Source organism: Pogona vitticeps, chromosome 3 (assembly GCF_051106095.1).
Source record: "Pogona vitticeps strain Pit_001003342236 chromosome 3, PviZW2.1, whole genome shotgun sequence".
NCBI classification, from domain to species: Eukaryota; Metazoa; Chordata; class Lepidosauria; order Squamata; family Agamidae; genus Pogona; species Pogona vitticeps.
Window position 1 is genome coordinate 263,546,206 of NC_135785.1, and position 18,761 is coordinate 263,564,966.

Here is an 18,761-nt window from a genome sequence, read left to right on the forward strand (position 1 = left end):
ACAACATTTTGTTACCTTCTAATTGTGAAACTTCCGTCCTGCCTGTTCCTGCCCTCTGCCTTCGGATAACACCAGGAGAGGGGCTCCCTCTCAAAGGCCCTTCGTTATCTTCTTATACTGTATAAGGGATTTTCCTGCGGACTGCCGTTCAGTTGTGCTTCTATGCCAGCTTGCAAGAAAGGGTTAAAACATAGTTTGGTTTGAACAAAGGGATTGCCCCCCCTTTCCTTGCCATGCTGCATGAAAGGTTGGCTTGTTGCCACGTAAAGCATGTAATGGCTTGTTTCTGTGCACAGCACAGATTCCCCGGGTTTAGAAACAGTCAAGCCCTCTTTATTGGAATGGCCAATGACTCCTTTGCAGCTTGGAGTCTCTTCAACCGCCCTAGTTGTTAGGGTGGCATTCCCAGGAGAAAGCCCCTCTCCTCATCTGTTTCGGAGCGCCCGGGCCAAAACAGAGGTCCCCCTTTTTTGCTGTGATGGGAGGCAAGGTTCCATAAAATGGACCATCCAGCCCTTAACAAGGCACACACACCTTCTTCCACCGACCAGCGTTCTGGGATAAGCGACAATAAGAAGCAATAGAAGTTTCATTACTATACTTACATTTGAACAAATCAGACAGCAAACTGAGAACCGTGACTGCTTTCAGCAAATAGATTTCAACAGATTCACTGCTTCTAACGGACCAAAGAAGGGGGAAAGAGACACAAAGCAGAGAGGCGGGGCTTTTTGAAGCCAGAGGCAAGAGGGAACTACTGTATTTAGTTAGTCCTAGATGGATAGATAGCTCAGTGGTTTAGGTCTCTACAGACAAACGCTAGCTCTATGGGTTGGAGATGGGGATGAGCACCGCCCCCTAGAGTCGAACATGACTGGACAAAAATTGTCAAGGGGAACCTTTACCTTTACCTAGCCCCAGCCCAGAAAGGTCCCTGCAAGCCAAACCTACTAAAAGCAGCCTGCCGGGTTGCAAAAACTCCCCACAGGAATGTCATCGGCTCAGGTTCAAATGCCACATGGCCAGCATCACATGTTCCTGGTACTGACCACGTAAAAACAGGGAGTGAGTAAAGTTCGGATCTCTCCTGGTCTGAGCCCCGTAACCAACCTCCTCCTTTCACCGAGGGAGGGTCATAAGCCCTTCCTCTCGAGCCTCCCAAAAGCCACAGATGAACCACAGGGCAAGGAAGGTGAAGAGGGCGGGAGCGACAAGTGGCGTCGAAGCCCCGGATGTATTTGTGAAGACATGCTCTTGTTCCCACGTCACTGAGAAAGTCTTCCATGTCCTCAAGAAGTAGATGGCACCTTGCAGTGCGATGTCATAATTCAGGGCGGGGACCGTTTTTTGCCTTGTTATGGCAAGGAGAAGCCATAAACCTCTTCAAGAAGGTGCCCGTTTGCATGCATGAATAGAGTGGGGGGGGGAATGAAAGCCAGGCCAGAGGTCCCTCTGAATGACCCCAGGGCCCCCCCAGGAGAAGCAGCCAGTTTTGATTCTTCTGTGGCGACAACAAGGGGTTGAAAGTCCACAAAGGGAGGGTGGGGGATGAAGTCTCTCTAACAGAGTTTCCTGTTTGGTCACGTGAATACGAGACCTGCCCGCCGAGGAATCCCGTCTTTGCACATCCGGCGATCACCTCACTTGACCCGGCTAGGGGAATGTTTCACTTCTCCAAACCCTGCAAGGAACGGCCCAGCTCAAAAACCTGATGCTTCCGTAGAAGCTGGGTGCGGCAATCAGAGCACACTTATGTTCACTCTAAAAGGAAAAATGACAACACAACACAATGCAAAAATCAGGAAACACAGTGTCATTGGTTTATTGTTCTTGGTTACACATCTATACAGTATGCCATCATTTAAATTAGATATCCTAACATAGGAAACGATCATATGAGCACTCTCGCTGCATTGACTTCTACAAATGTTCGGCTTCCGCAGAGGTTTTCGTTTTCCCCTCTCACGGCTGAGACTAATCACGTCATCTCTTCCGAGCCTGTCCTGGAATCGGCACTTCCTGGGTGCAAATGAGAAAAAGAGAGGCGTGTCATACTTGTCAGAGCGCTTCTCCCTACGATCATCCTCCCGCGCCACCAGATCCTCCCAGGCTAGGCTCCTCCAGGTAGACACGCCGAAGGAAGGCGAAAAATCTTGGATGAGAAGTCGGGCCTTCTCGGGGGTGGCACCAACTTTTTGGAATCACTTCCCAGTGGAGCTATGCCGGGCTCCCTCCCTCCCTAATTCGAAGAGGCTGTTGATGAGGATGCTCTTTCGAGAGACCTTTGGTGGCAGCCTCTCTCTTTACTTGCTCCTGAAATGATGCAGCGTCAGGGCGAAACACTGGTTTATTTAGGATGCAAATACTAAAAAGGAGCAAACAAAGACCACACTAAAAAAGTAAACAAAAGCAATAGCAACAGCCCCCCCCCCCACAGCCAGTCAATGAGGGAAAGCTTGCCTTATAAGTCTGAATGGATATCTCGAATTCTTCAAATAAGCACCACTTTATGACAGCACTCCCAAGCCAACTACACCAGAGCACAGAGTGCTGTCCTCTGAAGCTGCCGGCCACAGAGACTAGCAAAACGTTAGGAAGAACAACCTTCCGAACACGGCCAAAGAGCCCGAAAAACCCACAACAACCACTTCTGGTTTTGCAAACGGGGCCTCTCCGGACCCTCAATCAGCTGGATGGTTCCGTTACATACAGAGGGTTGCATACAGAGGGAAACAAACAAACAAACTTTAAAACCTGGCCAAAGGGCCGCCACATGCCCACTAGAGGGTGTGAAAAAGCTTCTTTTAGCTAAAAACAAAAGTTTGAAAAAATTAAACTCAGATCTCTAGAAGTCGCTTAAACGCAATTCATGGATCAGGCATGATGGCATGCTGTTTTCTAATCTGCCACAAGAGGGAAGCCGATGCTAAATTTTGGGTTTTTAAAGGTAGAATCCTTAGATTGTAGAGCCGGAACAAACCTCAAGGGTCACTGGTCCCACACTCTGATGGAGCAGGACACACAAGGGTCATCTAGCAGACAGACAGACACACACAGACAGACAGACACAGCCATCTATCCATCCCTCCATCATTAGATCCACCCACTCATCCATCCATCCATCCATCCATCCATCCAACCAAGCATTCACTCATGCATGCATGCATACACCCACCCACCCACGCACCCATCCATACCGTTCACCACAAAGCCAAAGGCTTCCTGCAGGCCAAGGCCTAGGGCTGGTTGGCTGATCCTCGTGTCTTTCTCCTCCCAGCTTTCCCATCTGTTTGTGCTCATCCCACATTTCATGATCTGTAGCCAAAGGAAGCAGAGTTAGATCACAGCCACAAGGAGGTTCTGCCTTGCTGTTTCACAGGAGGGGTTCTGCCTTCACAGGGCTGGCAAGAGGCTGGCACCTGGGATTTTATACCTCTTTATTTCATTTATTTATTTAAAATATATTTAGCCTGCTTTTCTCCTTAAAAAGACCCAAGGTGGCACACTGAAAGGTCTTTCATCGGCTTGCAAAAGGACAGCCAAGATGGGGCCCGTCTGGCCTCCAGTGGGAGGGAGTTCCAGAGTCTAAAGGAGCAGCCACAGAGAAGGCCCCTCTCTTGTGTCCCCACCAAACACACCAGTAAAGATGGCGAGACCGAGAGAAAAGCCTCCTCTGATGATCTTAACACCTGGGCAGGTGGATAAAGGACGATGCATTCACAGAAGGAGATGTCAAACGGCAGTTCCACGGTGCTTTTGAAGTTACCTTTCTGGACTACAACCCCCAGAATCCTCCAGGCAGCATGGCCGGGATTTTGGAAATTGCCGTCCAGAACGTGTGTGATTTCAAAGCCCTGTTCATCCCTCAGTGGCCTTGCTGGGCGGGGAATACTGGGAGTTGCAATCGCCCGCCCCCCCCCCCTTCAAAGCTCCAGTCATTCCCCTGCTCTAACTTTAAGAGAGCTAATTATTTTAATTGGTTATTTTGCGTGACATTTTGTGAATTTTGGGGGTTGAGGGGGCCAGTGCTGGAAGGGAAGTTCTAAATGTCATGAAAATAAAGAACATCAACGAGCATTCCCACTTATTTTCCATGCAGTAGAAAACTCACCCTGCAGAGGCTCGGACCCTCAAACTTTCCGCTGCTTTTTTTGGGAAGCAGGAGGAAAACCGGAGGGGCGGGCGGATGTCTCCTGCTAAACAGAGCAGGTCAGCCGAATCCCAGCGGTGCTGCCCAAGCAAGCGCCTTCTGCTGGTTTTCATCTCTGGATTGAGCTCGGTTCGCTGGGACCAGCCGCTGGGACCTCTCTGGTGGACTCTTGGGTCCGTCTGGACTCGGGAATTTCTCCAGAGGGAGAGAAGAAGTGATTCCTGGGGGTGTGTGGAATCAAGCCTGTCGGGTCGGCCCAGAGATTCGCCGCCGGGCGTTGCTGGCCATAATCTGGTGGGAGACCGGCGAGCCTGGGTTCCATCGGTGAGTCAGGGCAGGATCTGGGATGTCCAAAAGTCCTCTGCTGATGAGGCCTTCGTGCTCCTCCTGGTTCTGGGTTCGGGATGCGCCCACTGGGATCCCGCAGGCTTCCTGGACCATCTGTGTGGCTTGTGAGGCCGCCAGGCGGACGGAAGGGTCAGGATCTCGATGCAGTTTGGAGAGGGCTGGAACAGGGAAGAGGTCGGAGGTTTGACAGAGAACACATGCTATTTCCAGGGAACTCTGGAACCCGAGACTCTGGGATTAACAAAGGCACCGTCCCGTCCTTTCAGTTTAAAGTTAGTTTTCAGAAACAAACGCTTAGTCTCTTGTTATGAATTAATAAGATTCCCCAGGTATAGACATGTATCAATAATCATGGGTACACTTGCATAAATAATACATGCATGCAAGCATGCATGCATGCATACATACATACATGCAAGCATGCACACATGCATGCATACATGTATGCATGTATATAAATAATACAGCAGACCCTCGACTTACAGACTGCTCGACTTACAGACTTTTCGAGTTACAGACTTCTCTGGCTGCAAAATTTAGGTTTGACTTGCAGCCTGAGAATTGACCTACAGACCAAAAAAACCCACACCAAAATGGAACAAAAATGGCCGGTTATGGGATTAATCGGTTTTCAATGCATTGTAGGTCAATGGAGACTCAACCTACAGACTTTTCGACCTGCAGTCACCATTCCAATACGGATTAATTCCATAAGTAGAGGGCCCACTGTACATGTAAATAATACATACATACATACATACATACATACATACATACATACATACATACATACATACATACATACATACATACATACATACATACATACATACATACATACATACATACATACATACATAAACTTCTTAGGGCCATTTGCCACTGGAGAAAAATTGCACATGAAAACAAAGTGTACAGAAAGCAAAGTGTGCTTCTTATTTACCGTCCCACAGCACTTAAAGCACTCTCTGGATAGTTTACAATTTAGTTATGTAGGCAACACATTGCACCCCTGCCCTGAGCAAGTTGGTTACTCAATTTACCAACCTCAGAAGGCTGGAAGACTGAGAGAACCTCAAACCCAGCTACCCCAGCCCACTGGGATTGAACTGAGGTGGTGAGCGGAGTCTTCACCGCAGTACTGCAGTTTAAGTACTGCACCATGAGGCCCAGAACTAAGTACAGAGGCAGAGAGAGCCATTCCGGGTTATAACAGTGAGAAAGTAAAATCATAGACATGATGCACAAGCCACATTTAAACACTGGGGTTAGTTGCCAACATGCAAAGAGTCTGGCTTATTTAAACCATGGTTTGGCCTGACAACTGCACAGCGCGCAGTCTTGTTTCCCTTTGAACCCTGCCCTCGTACATGCAGGTACATGAGCTTCGTAGGTGCTAGAACTGAACTGTCTTACTTACACAGGAATATCAGCTCCCTTTTCTCTTGAGTGATGGCAGTGGGCTCTGTGCACTGGGTGGCACAACCTGCAGAAGGGAAGAAAGCCATCCGTTTCCCAGAAAATACCCTCCAGCTAGGGCTGTTTCTGGTTACAGTGGGCTTTTCAGGAGAGAGAGAGAGAGAGAATAACCCACCCACCCACCTACCCACAGGAAGATACCAGTCAAAATGTAATATTAACCAAACATATTCCCCCATTAAAATCACGGGCCAGCATCCAATTGAATATATAAGATGCCATTTAAATGCAGAGGTGGAGCTCAGAGTATTGAACGGCTGCACGTTTAGAGGTCCCCCGCTGAATTCCTGGTCTCCTGCCGAATCACGCAACTGGCATGTGACTAGGAAGTCAACCAGGATCTTGTTCCTCAGTGACTCTGCGCTGTTTACACTTACACCACTGCAAATACTCGGTTGGATTCTGGCTCCTTAGTTGAAACCATTTAAAAATCCTTGGGAAGCAGGGCAGGAAAAGCCAAAGTTAAAAAAGGGACAGCAGGACACATTAAGAGCCCCTTCCCTCGGCGATCCACTCTTGTTGTCAAAAAGGCTTTCCAGCTGACAAGAAGCATCTTTCGTAGCTTTGCAAAATGAGAGGGTGAACGTAGCCTCTGTGGGGTGGGGGTGGGGAGTTCAGAGAAGAGAAGCCACAAAGAAGGGCCGGGAACACACCTTAGTCCTAAATCCAGGTGTATTAGTTGCAGATAGGTACGAGACTGCAGGTAACACACCTGCAAGCTGCACAGCTTTTTTCCCTGTCTTTTTATCTGGTGTAGGTGGCTGTGGGCAGGTGCCCCCCCCCCCAGGTGGGATATCACACGATGGACAACATCATGCCCTGCTCCAGCCACCTCCTTTAAAAAAAAACTATTTTGAATAAAAGGGTTTTATGCCGATCTGCAGATGTGTGATTTTAATGACAGGCTCCAAAAAAGAGAGAAAAGAATCATATGTCCATCCAGATGTGCAAACAGAGAAACAAATGAGAAAGAGAGAGAGAGAAAAATTAAGATATGATTACAGTGGTGCCTCACACAACGATGTTAATTGGTTCCAAAAAAATCAACGTTGTGTGAAACATTGTTCTGTGAAACACCATTTCCCATAGGAATGCATTGAAAACCGGTTAATCCGTTCCAATTGGAACGGATTGCCATCGCTGAGTGAAAATCCCCATAGGAAACATCGCTGTGTGAAACAATGTTTCCTCCATTGGAATGTATTGAAGCCGACTCAATACATTTCAATGGCTTTGCGAAGTCCTTTTTCGCTCCTGTAAAAGTGTCTTACAATGTTTGGAAGCCGTTTTAAATGGTTGCAATGATTAGCCCACCTCCTGAAACCTATGCAAACTGATTTTGGTGTTGTTCTGACACTTCGTTAATTTATGGTAATTTTTTGTTTTTCCCCCTCATTGAAATGCATGGAGTTCAATGAGGGGGGAAAACAAAAAAATTACCATAAATTAACGAAGTGTCAGAACAACACCAAAATCAGTTTGCATAGGTTTCAGGAGGTGGGCTAACCATTGCAAGCATTTAAAAGAGCTTCCAAACATTGTAAGACACTTTTACAGGAACGAAAAAGAGACATCGTTGTGTGAAAATCCCCCATAGGAAACATCGCTGTGTGAGACGGCAAATTTAACAGAAAAAGGCATCGTTGTGTGAGGCACCCGTTGTGCGAGGCACCACTGTATTTCGGTTGAGATGTGACGGGTGGCAGGCAGGTGGGGAAATGGGCAGACAACCAGCAGGAGAAAAAAGTGTTGGTCCTCTACTGCCCCAAACTAGGGTGTATTTGTAATATCCAGAGCCAAAAAGGACCAGATCGGGTGGCTGTTTTGAACCACCGTAGGGCTTGACGTTGTGCGGTCGATCAGGAGTCCCTGAGGATTTGATTTGACTTTTCCAGGGTGTGTCACGTAAGCTCAAGTCTGTTCTCCGATCTGTGCCAAATATGCTTGAGCCGCTGGAGGGTTTCAGAGAGGGGGTCTTTCCTCCCCGCAAACAGATTTCATCCAGGCTGGGGAAGCTCAGAGGGGGAGATGGGGCTCTTTCCCCTAACTCAGAGCCCCCACCGAAGGTGTCAGACTTTCACTCTCCACAGGGGGATTCTGACAGCCTGGCAAAAAGGCCATTTTCTTCCCAGAGAATTCTGCTCGCACCCTCATCACCCACAGAGCCAACATGCAGTGGGAATGTTTTCCCAACCTTACCGATAAATATGGCCGCCGCCCTCCGGATGGAAACCTGCGGGCACTGGAGATGGTCCAAGCACTGGAGCAAGACCGCGGGGATCATCTTGACTTTCCAGGACTAGCCAAGCAAAGAGACAAAGGGAAAAACGGTGATGCGCTGGGGGATGTGCTCTTCCCCTTGGGGGCAACCTATGGTCTAGGTTTGGGCACCTCCGGGGTCACAGCCTTCTGGGTCTCCAGGGATGGTGCTCAGGCCTGGTCCTTCCTCCTCCAGAGTCACTGGGTCCTGAGTTCACAACAGCACAGAGGCCGAAGCAGAAACTAATCTAAGGACACCGGCTGACCCCAGCAGATCGCATCAAAAGGTACGGTGTAGCGCCGTGATTCCCAACCTTGAGTCTCCAGATGTTCATGGACTACATCTCCCAGACATCCTAGCCAGCACACCTCGGGGTGAAGGCTTCTGGAAGATACAGTCCAAGAACTGCAGCTCCCAGAAGGGGACTCAAGATCAGGAACCATCGGTGTAATGGATAGAATGTGAAACTAGAACAGGGAAGGTAAGCAGTTCAAATCCCGGCTCAGCCATTGAGCAAATATCAGTCAGTCCTGTATTTAGGCCTAACCTATTTTACGGTTCATTATTTGACTAATTATTTGAAATGTTTCTACCCTGCCTTTCTCCTCAAAAGGACTGAAGGCAGCTTACAACAATGAAGTGCTGAGGAAAGGTGGAGTTAAAAGGGCAATAATTAAATAAAGTTGAAAAAGACAACCGAGCTAAGATCTTTCCTTTCCTGCGTTCTCAAAGAAACCTGGATTTGGGGAGCGCAATTCTGCCTGGGCTTGCCTGATTTTTGAAGTCTGATCTCTCTGAGCTTTCTCAGAGCTGGAGCGGGGATCTTTAAAAAGTTCATTCCGAAGGCTGCAATATTAGACTTCAAATCCGGAATCTTAAAAACTATATACCCCAACTGGGGAAGTCAAAAGGAGCAAAGTAAGCTGCAAATTGCAAAAGGCAAACTCATACATGGAGGGGGGGGATTTGCCATTTCAGGGGTGCTTTGCTCCCACTTCCCCATCTAAAGGAGGCGGGTCTGGGCTGCTCCCCCCAGGAGGAGGGAGGGTGACTTACGATTTGCCGGCAGAGGATCTCTGCAATCTGCGGGTGGTCGTGCCAAGCTTTCTTGCTGTTGATCTTCTTGGGAAAGGACCACCCCAGAAATCGAAAGCACTTGCCAAGGGCATCCTGGCAACCCTGCAGCCGGGAGTCAAAAGAAGCATTCAGAAAAAACACTGATCAGGCAGTGCTTGACCTCACATTTTGGACTACTTTGGGAATCCTAGAATGATGGCGTCGGAAGGGGCCTGATATTCTGGTTTATTCCATTGTCTGGCAACCACATGATGTACAGGCCAATAGTGAACCAGCCTGCCCTGATCCAGATCTCCCAAACACCTTTACGGATCTCTGTTAGGGCTAATGGTTTCTCATAGCATGGGTGGGATCTCTCCGTTCTAGCTTGGTTTCTAGCAAGTGTGATCACTGGCACTGAACCAAAGCAGCCCTGATAGGGGTCTCCACCAACAAATCAGCGCTATGCCACTTGGGTAGCAAGCTAATGAAGTGCTATGTCACTTACTAATACTGATCCCACGGATATGAGGGTCCTACCGTATTACAGAAAAGACACCGCTTTCTGTGCACCCCTTTGTAAACCCTTTTGAGGCGGCTTAAGCAGCGCAGCCTGGCCAGATTCTGTTTGGAGCCGGACCCTCCTACCTTCACCACCTCCGGCTCCTCATCCTGGAGGTGAAGCAACAGCGGGACCAGACTTTGGGTCACCTGCTCCTGAATGAGGTACTTTTCCTTCTTCTTCACCACGCCAGGCAGCTCGGCAAACAGGGCGATGGCGCAATGGCGGACGTTAGCATCCGTCTGTGAACCAAACGAACACCAAGAGAGGTGGCCTTACTTGGGATGCCGTAGACTGGGTGCAAAAGCGTTCACAGGTTAATTGGAGGATGTCACAGGAGAACAAGGAACAAGCACGTGTTCTCTCCAGCACTGACCCCAAAGGAACGCTTTCCTCACTCAACTCTCTCGAACCATGTAGCGGACCTTCACTAGCCCCCTTGACTACCTTCACAGACTAATAAATTGATTTCTAACATTCATATACCACCCCACTTAGGGAAGACCACTACTCTGGGTGTACTTACAACGTAAGAGAGATCCTACCCCCACACTCCCATTCTCCTTCCAAACAACGACAATAAGAGGAACCCACCCACCCACCAATAAAATACAGTACAGACAAATCAAGAAGCCAGCTAGAACAAACTAAGTATTGGCGACAAACTTCAACGATAAAGGTGGCACATGCGTCACAGACCGAACTCACTGAGGGGAAGGATGTCCTTAAAGCCTTCTCTGAAAAGTTGGGTTTTGAGCAGTTCTTTAGAACTCTCCATTCCAAAGTGCTGGGGCCACCACCGAGAAGGCTCCGACTCCTAGTCGAGGCCTTCCTCAGCTCTCTCAGTGTGGCCACTCTCCAGTCCTTCCAAGGAGGAGAAGGCAAGGATGGGCCATGAGGGGGACGGGCAATTTACTGATGGATGAACTGGCCCAAAACCCATAATGTTCAGGGGAGCAGATCTGAGTACAGTGGTGCCTCGCTAGACAGTTACCCCGCATGATAGTTTTTTCGCTAGACATTGACTTTTTGCAATCACTATAGTGAATCACAAAACAGTGATTCCTATGGGGGAATTTCGCTGGACAATGTTTGATCCCTGCTTCGCAAACCGATTTTCGCTAGATGACGATGTTGACAGCTTCCTCCGCGCTTGCAAAACAGGTGTTTTCGGGACCTAAGCTTTGCAAGACAGTGATTTAAACAGCTGATCGGCAGTTCACAAAGCGGCTTTCCTATGGCTGATCTTCGCTAGACAACGACGATTCTTCCTCATTGGAATGCATTAAACAGGTCTCAATGCATTCCAGTGGAGAAATGCTTTTCGCTAGACAATGATTTCACTGAACAGCGATTTCAGTGGAACGGATTATCATCGTCTAGCGAGGCACCACTGTACATGAGCGCTGTCCTGCTGTTCTCAAGCTTCTCCATGATCCATTCCCAGATTCTGCCTTGAGTGAGTTCTTCTGGGCTAGCCGAGATGTGGAGACTTTGGTCCTCTGGCTAGACTCCAGAAGCCTTGGCCAGCCTGGCCGATGGATGGACAAGGACCATGGAATTGGTAGTCAGCCTCTCCCACAATAGGGTCACTACAGAAGAGGAAGGATTCTGTAGTGACCCTATTGGAAGGCTCACTGGAAGGACAGATCCTGAAGCCGAGGCTCCAACGCTTTGGCCATCTCATGAGAAGAGAAGACTCCCTGGAAAAGGCCCTGATGTTGGGAAAGTGTGAAGGCAAGAGGAGGAAAAGGGGACAACAGAGGATGAGATGGCTGGACAGGGTCATCGAAGGGACCAACATGAATTTGATCCAATTCCGGGAGGCAGTGGAAGACAGGAGGGCCTGGTGTTCTCTGGTCCATGGGGTCACGAAGAGTCGGACACAACTAAACGACTAAACAACAACAGAAGAGAAAAAAAAACAAGGCATGCCTGGCCAGGATAATCCAGCTACAAGGATTAGACGCGCTGTTTTCTCCTCCAGTGGAAAGAGGAAAATGGAAAGAGAGCAGGGACTATGAAAGGGACAGAAGGATATTCTGGGGCAGAGGTTGGAAGGCACCGTCTGGATTGGGAGGATCAGAGCTTCGGAATGTGACATCTTGGGTGGGGGATTCGGGGAGTCGAATGACCGGAACGGTGATGTACCCCAGATTCTGGGAAGGACCCCCACGTCTTACATTGTTGAATAAGGGAAGGAGCTTATCAGCTAGGGTGACGATATCGTTCCTCTGCATGAACTTCAGGATGCTCCGGATGGCCGTGATGCCCTCCACGATGACGCCAACCTCGGTCTCCTCCAGGCTGCCCAGAAGGGTGGGCATCTGGGCCTTCACCTCCTCCACCTGCAAAGGGGAAGCCGCCCAATGGTCAGCCTTCTTTCCTTTCTCCTCCTGACCACGTGTGTAATGGACACATATAGACACGGCTGGATAGCTCAGTCGTTTAGGTCTCTGGCTGCAAAGCCAGAGGTTGGGAGTTCAATTCTGCACGGTGCCTCCTGGACGGGGCTGGACTCGATGATTTAAAGAGTCTCTTCCAGCTCTGCAGTTCTAAGGTTATTATTAGAGATGGGCACAAATCAGAAAAATGGCGATTCGTTTTGATTTGCGATTCATCAAGGTGGATGAATGACAAATGTACGAATTTTGCTCTGTCGAATCAATGAATCAATTTGGCAACTGATTTTTTTTAATGCTATAAAATGCCCCCCAAGCACCTAGAGACACTAATTTCACAGGGAAGCTTCCTCTGACTCTACTCTACAGGCCCTGCAAATTTGGTGAAATTTGGGTTTCAAAGGTCCAACTTATACTTCCACACTGAGCACCCCCCCAGGAAAGTCCCCCTGAGGCACCTAGAGACACCAAAATCATAGAGCAGCTTTTACTGACTCTCCTCTACAATCCCTCCAAATTTATTGAAGATTGGGTTTCCAATACTGTATCCACGTTAGACACCCACAAAATGTCCCCCCGGGAATTGTCCCTTTAGCAGTTGGCTTGCGGAAACCAAATCTTAACGACACTTGGCAGGATGATAGAGAAGAGTCAGAGGAGGCTTCCCTACAATTTTGGTGTCTGTATGTGCTCGGGAGTCCATTTTAGAGCCAAATGAATTGATGAATGAAAAAGAACTAAAAATTTGTTGATTTGTATTTGTTGGGAGCATTAGCAATTCACAATTTTGGAATGAATTCGGCAATTCATTTTTAAATTCGTGCCCATCTCTAGTTATTATTATAAAGTGATGGGAGCTGCTAGGATTGGCAGCTTTTTAAAGAATAGGATTAATAGACAGAATTTATCATTACAGTGGTGCCCCGCTTGACAATGATTCCGCTTGACGACGAAAATGCTTAATGATGAGTTTTTTATTTAATCATCACAAAACAATGATTAAATAGGTTTTTTTGCTTCATGACAATCAGTTCTCTGCTTTGGGAACCGATTTTTCGCTTAACAATGATTTAAAAACAGCTGATCGGCGGTTCGCAAAATGGCTCCCCGCTGTTTTGCTGACCTATTTTCGCTATACAGACATCGTAAAATGGCTGCCCTATGGAGGATCTTCGCAGGACAATCAGGTATTTCCCTCATTGGAACACATTGACCGGTTTTCAATGTATTCCAATGGGTTTTTTTCTTTCGCTTGACGATGATTTTGCTGTACAGCGATTTTGCTGGAACACATTATTGTCATCAAGTGGGGCACCACGGTACATCTAGACATAGAAATATTAGGCACAGTGCCGGGAAAACGTTACTTTAAAAAGATTACAGTTTGCAGAGTCCCCCAGCCAGGATGGGCATCAAACTAGACATTTTGGTTAGTATGTTGTGAGCCACTTCCTTAAATGCTGGAAGAGCATTGGTCATCGTTGCAGGTGCCTTTACTCAACTCCGCCTCTTCCAGTGAGCTCTGTTTGGTGATAGGCCCTTAGAAGGTAAGCAAAGACTTAATTTGCAAATCTGGCTGCCCAGCCTCATATCCCTGATGAAACGAGGTTATGGGATGGAAAATAGGCTACTAGCTTCTAAATGCACGCAAAATGTCTTGTCTCACTGGAGTGCCTCAGAAACTGGGTTTCTGGGTGCCGTCATGGCTGTTGTTTCATTCTTTGCCTGATCATATTGGTAAGGATCTCTCCACCTTAAAGCCCAGGTCTGATCCCAACAAATTGTTTCTTATGGGACCTTTGACACGAAAAATACAGTGGTGCCCCGCATAGTGACATTAATCCGTTCCGGATTAATTGTCGCTATGCAAAAACATTGCTAAACGGATCGAAAAACCCCATAGGAACACATTAAACTTGGTTTAATGCGTTCCTATGGGGCCCAAACTCACCGTTCAGCGAAGTTCCTCCATAGCGCCACCATTTACCGAGGGCAGGGCGCGAAAACACTTGCGGCGGCCATTTTGGGCATCTGGCAGCCATTTTGGAACCGCTGATCAGCTGTTTAAAAAACATCGCAATGCGAAGATCGGTAAGCGAAACGCTTACCGATCATCGCAATGTGATGTTTTACTCATTAAAACATCGCAATGCGATCGCATTAGCGATCTAAAAAATTAGATCGCTATGCGGATTCGTTGTTAAATGGTGCGCTCGTTAAGCGAGGCACCACTGTAAACTCCATCCCTCTTACTCTAAAAGGATTAGAAAGCAAGTGTTGGGGAGGTGGGGGGGAAGAAAGACCCATTATTTTCTGAGGCCTTAGAGAGAACGGTTGGGAAATCTGATGCTATCCAGATGTTTTGGACGTAAGCCCTGGTCAGCATGGCCAGTGGTCAAGGACCATGGGAGTTGTAGTCTTAAAATCTCTGGAGGGCCTCAGGATGTTCCACGATGGTCCTTGGCTAGATGGGGAAGGTAAGACAGAACCTCTAACGGATGAAGCCGTATCTTACCTTCCCAGTTTGAGCTCTCCAGCGGTTTCCTCACCTTGTCCGGATGGATGGCCAGGATCCCAAGCGCTCGTAAACTCAGGGAACGGAGATCCGGGTTGGGGTCTCTGGCCCAGTCCTCCACACTCCCGAAAATCGGCTCAGCTGGAAGCTGCTCAATATCTTGGCAGTGGAGGAGCTGAGGAAGAAAAGGGGGACCTGCGTTCTAGGTAAAGGCAAAGGTTCCTTGAGTCCAGTCGTGTCCAACTCTAGGGGGTGGTGCTCATCCCCATCTCCAAGCCGTAGAGCCAGCGCTTGTCTGAAGATGGTTTCCATGGTCATGTGGCCAGCGTGACTAGACATGGAACGCCATGAAGCCAAAGTGGGCAAAAAATGCACAGGGTTTGGGGCTCACAATGGCACTCCATTTCTGTATCGGTCATTCCAGAACTGGTGGGACGCCTGTCCTTCTCCCAGGCTTCTCCCAGTCCACCAGTTTGTCCCAGTAGCTGAACCAGAGAGGCAGATCTGGTCCAATTCGGGCACTTTTTTTTGGGCTTTTTATTTTTGGTAACCCTGTTTCTTCGAATCAAAAGGAAATCGATGGGCTTACCTCGATGAAAAAGGCGATGGTGGTGGGCTTGAGTTTCTCGCTGCCTTTGCCGAGGAAGGAGAAGAAGAAGTCCAGGATCCGGGTGGTTTCTGGGCAAGCAAAATGCATGAGCGCTCTGGAACGCACAGAGAGCAGCTGTTTTATTCTATGAAGCCTGCTGCTTTTATTTCGGGGCTGGTGGGAAAGCAGCCCATGTTCCCCCTAGGGAGTCATCTCCCCTTCCCTGATGGTTCCCTAGATCCAATTTCTTTTCTGCAATTTGCCAGTTAAAAAGCCCCAGCGTTCTGGGTCGATCTCAGCTGTCTGTTGCGGTTTATGTGACCCTGATGAGTTTGTGACCTCCTCAACATTTGGTCCTCGACCGCCTGGCTCATCTCTTGCAGACACTCAAGGCGGTCAAGAGGACTTTATGGGCTCAGCAGAGCCACGGAAAGTTACTCACGCTACCTGGGGGCGGGATTCAGGCTGTTAAACGTCAAAGGCACGAATGCCTCTTAAGGCAGGGGAGGGGGAAATCGGCTCAGACGGAGCTGTGGGTGGATGGCTCTGGGCTGCAAGATGGACTGTCTCTGCGTGACCACAAGGATCTGGAATTCGAGGTGTCTTTGGTCAAGGTCTACCCCTGCCAGAGTCCTGAGAGCAAGAAGGGATCTGGGGCAGAAGGCGGATGAAAAGTCGCTTCCAAAAGTCCAGGCCATGAGGAATCTTCTCAACAGAGACCCAGGAATAAAAAAAGAGTAGCTGACGACTTCCCCGTTGGCAGCTTATCTAGTGCCACGGGGTGACCACTCTAGCCTCCTGTCTAATCCCCGTAGAACCTTGACTTCTCCCACGAGAGCTTGTCTCCCTTTCAACTATTCTGCCCACCCCAGTCACGCTAAGAAGATCTGGCTCTTGTGTTGAGTAGAACTATATGTGCCGCTCAGGAGAGTTATGCATCTTTGGACTACAGCTCCCCCCCAAAAGAACCGGGAACGGGAGTCCCTCTTTCTCCAGGAGGACACCCCTTGCCTGCCATAGCTGGGTGGTCCAGATGGCAGTTTCAGGTGGAGAATGTCAGCATCTATAAAGGTGGGGGGGACATTGCCAAAGAGTTAAGCTGGCAGGTGCTGTGGTATTGCATCTCCGCAAGGAGCCCTGCCTCTATCTACAGTTCATAACATGTAAAATAATAAAATACAGTAGGACCCCCTTATCCGCGGGATCAGTATCCGCTGATTCCCTTATCCACGGTCTGAAAATATTAAAAGTTCCAGAAATATAATATCTAAAGATGAGGTTACCAGAATTGGATACTAGATGGAGCCAGAGACCATGCTGTTCATAATGTTCACTAAGTAACAGCGTCTGCTATTATCTGCTATTATCCACATTTTTGGTTCCTGCAGGGGAGCTTGGAAGAGATCCCGCACAGATATGTACATGGATGTTTCATTTCTCTCTATCACATTTTCCCTACCCTGCATCCCAAATCGAGACTTCCTTGGTGCAGAACCATGTTTCTTTGGGTCCCTCCCCTTTAAATGTCAGAACAAAGCTACAGTCTTGGCGGGACCATGTTTTCCCTTTGTCTTCCCAGGGTTTCTCCCTTGCTGGGGCAGGAAGAACTGGATGCAGCAAGGGACACACCTGGCGAGCAAGGCGACCCCCTGGAGCACCTCCCGGGCACTCTGAAGCATGGCCCAGCCTCGCATCTTCTCCATGAATGTGACCTCATATCGGCAACCGAGGCGGAGCAGCAGCACCTTGACCGCCTCCACCGCAAAGCTAAGGAAACAAAACGGCTCCGTTAATTCTGGAGGGAGGGAGAAATCTCACTACGTTCCTAGTTTTGCACTTGGGAATCATCCTGACACCTTTGATACAGCCTGCCGGAGAGACTGGCTGCCTGAGTTGGATCTTTTTTGATGGTCTGTTCTGCAGCCCTGCTTTGACTGTGTGGTCCGTATTGCTTGCGCTTTCCCATTTCTCAGAGTGATCTGTGTTTGTTCCTTGTTAATATTTCTATAGGTAAAGGTAAAGGTTCCCCTTGACATCGAGTCCAGTCGTGTCCGGCTCTAGGGCGCGGTGCTCGTCTCCGTCTCCAAGCCGTAGAGCCAGCGTTTGTCTGAAGACAATTTCCATGGTCACGTGGCCAGGTGATCCCTATTTATCAACTCACATTTTTTACATGTAACTGTAACTAGAAATGTAATTAAGTTACATTTTAAAAAGGTAATTAAAGATACTTAAAGTTGCTTTTAAAAAGTAATTCATTCCATGTTGCTCAGATGTAGGAAAGAGAGAGAGAAGGTTTCCAAGCTGTGGCAGAGCCTGGAGGTGAGGGTCTGCTCCCACAAGGCTTACGTTTATGGGGATATTAACCTCCTCCTCCAGATGTTCTGAATGACAATGCCCACAAAACTATGACCACCAACCCTGCAAGGCGGGATGTCTGGAAGTTGTAGACCCAAATTACCTGGAGGGCCACAGGTTTTCTAGCCCCGGTTGGGGGGGGCACCCCAGAGACGTCGCGCTATTAGGACAGATAGAATACCTCGCCAGGCCTTCCCTCGGCCCACTTTCCCTCCTGAGGGGATTCGTGTCCGGCCAGGCTGTGGCTTGGTTGCAGAAATAGAGTTCGGCCAGAAAAGCCGCCAGGAGCTCCGGGTACAGCCGCCGGATGACCTCGGTGGATTCGGGCACGGAGAGGACTTCGTAGAGGGCCTGTGTGATCTGGGGATGGGAGTTTGAGAAGACAAGAGGGGGTGAGTGGGTGGGTAGGAGGCTTTTAAACCATTTGCAAATTCTGACCAGCATTTCCTTCTGAACTTAAATTATGGAGCCAAGCTGCGCCAACGGCTGCCAAGGTGCACGCCCGATTCTACTAGAGAGGGCCACTTCGATAGGAGTGATCTCCCTTAAAGCCACTCTTCTGTCTGCCAGGGAATGGCTCCCACCTGGCCCTGAAAAGGGGAAGCCCTATCATCCTCCTCATCATGTGCTGTCAAGTCCATTCTGACTTATGGCAACCCTACGCAGGGTTTTTCCAGGTAGAGAATAATCAGAAGTGGTTTTCCTGTTCCCTTCCTCTAGGGGCAGCCCTGGGACTCCGGTGCAGCTGGCCCAAGGCCACCCAGGATGGCTCTTCTCCTGGGAGGCCCCCGTGGGGGAATCGAACTCACAGCCTCTGAAGCCGGAGACTGAAACCCCTGAGCTCTCCAGCTAGCCAAAAGCATCCAGCTTGGGCACAGATTGAGCTGGAACCCATTTCCTGGTGCATCGTACGACCACCGAGAAATAAGATTGCACCAACTTGTCTCTGCAAGTGAGACAAAACAGATCTATTTCCCAGTGTGATCACTTCCTTGGAAGGCAAGATCAGTGAAAATAACCCCGAGTGAATAAAAAATGAATAAAC

The 18,761-nt window shown here is 48.8% G+C and overlaps 1 protein-coding gene across 1 annotated transcript; it reads right to left on the reverse strand.

The window, feature by feature from the left end:
• Positions 1–1,798: 1,798 nt before the first annotated feature.
• On the reverse strand, positions 1,799–15,191 carry LOC110078159 (maestro heat-like repeat-containing protein family member 6). The gene is made up of 10 exons (XM_072993209.2): positions 15,164–15,191; positions 14,807–14,931; positions 12,039–12,203; positions 9,942–10,097; positions 9,294–9,416; positions 8,177–8,276; positions 5,919–5,984; positions 4,112–4,656; positions 3,198–3,315; positions 1,799–2,019 (listed from the first exon to the last, which is right to left on the reverse strand). The coding sequence occupies exons 1-8, from the start codon at positions 15,189–15,191 to the stop codon at positions 4,388–4,390; spliced, it is 1,032 nt and encodes a 343-aa protein (XP_072849310.2). The 3' UTR covers positions 1,799–2,019; positions 3,198–3,315; positions 4,112–4,387.
• Between the last annotated feature and the right edge of the window lie 3,570 nt (positions 15,192–18,761).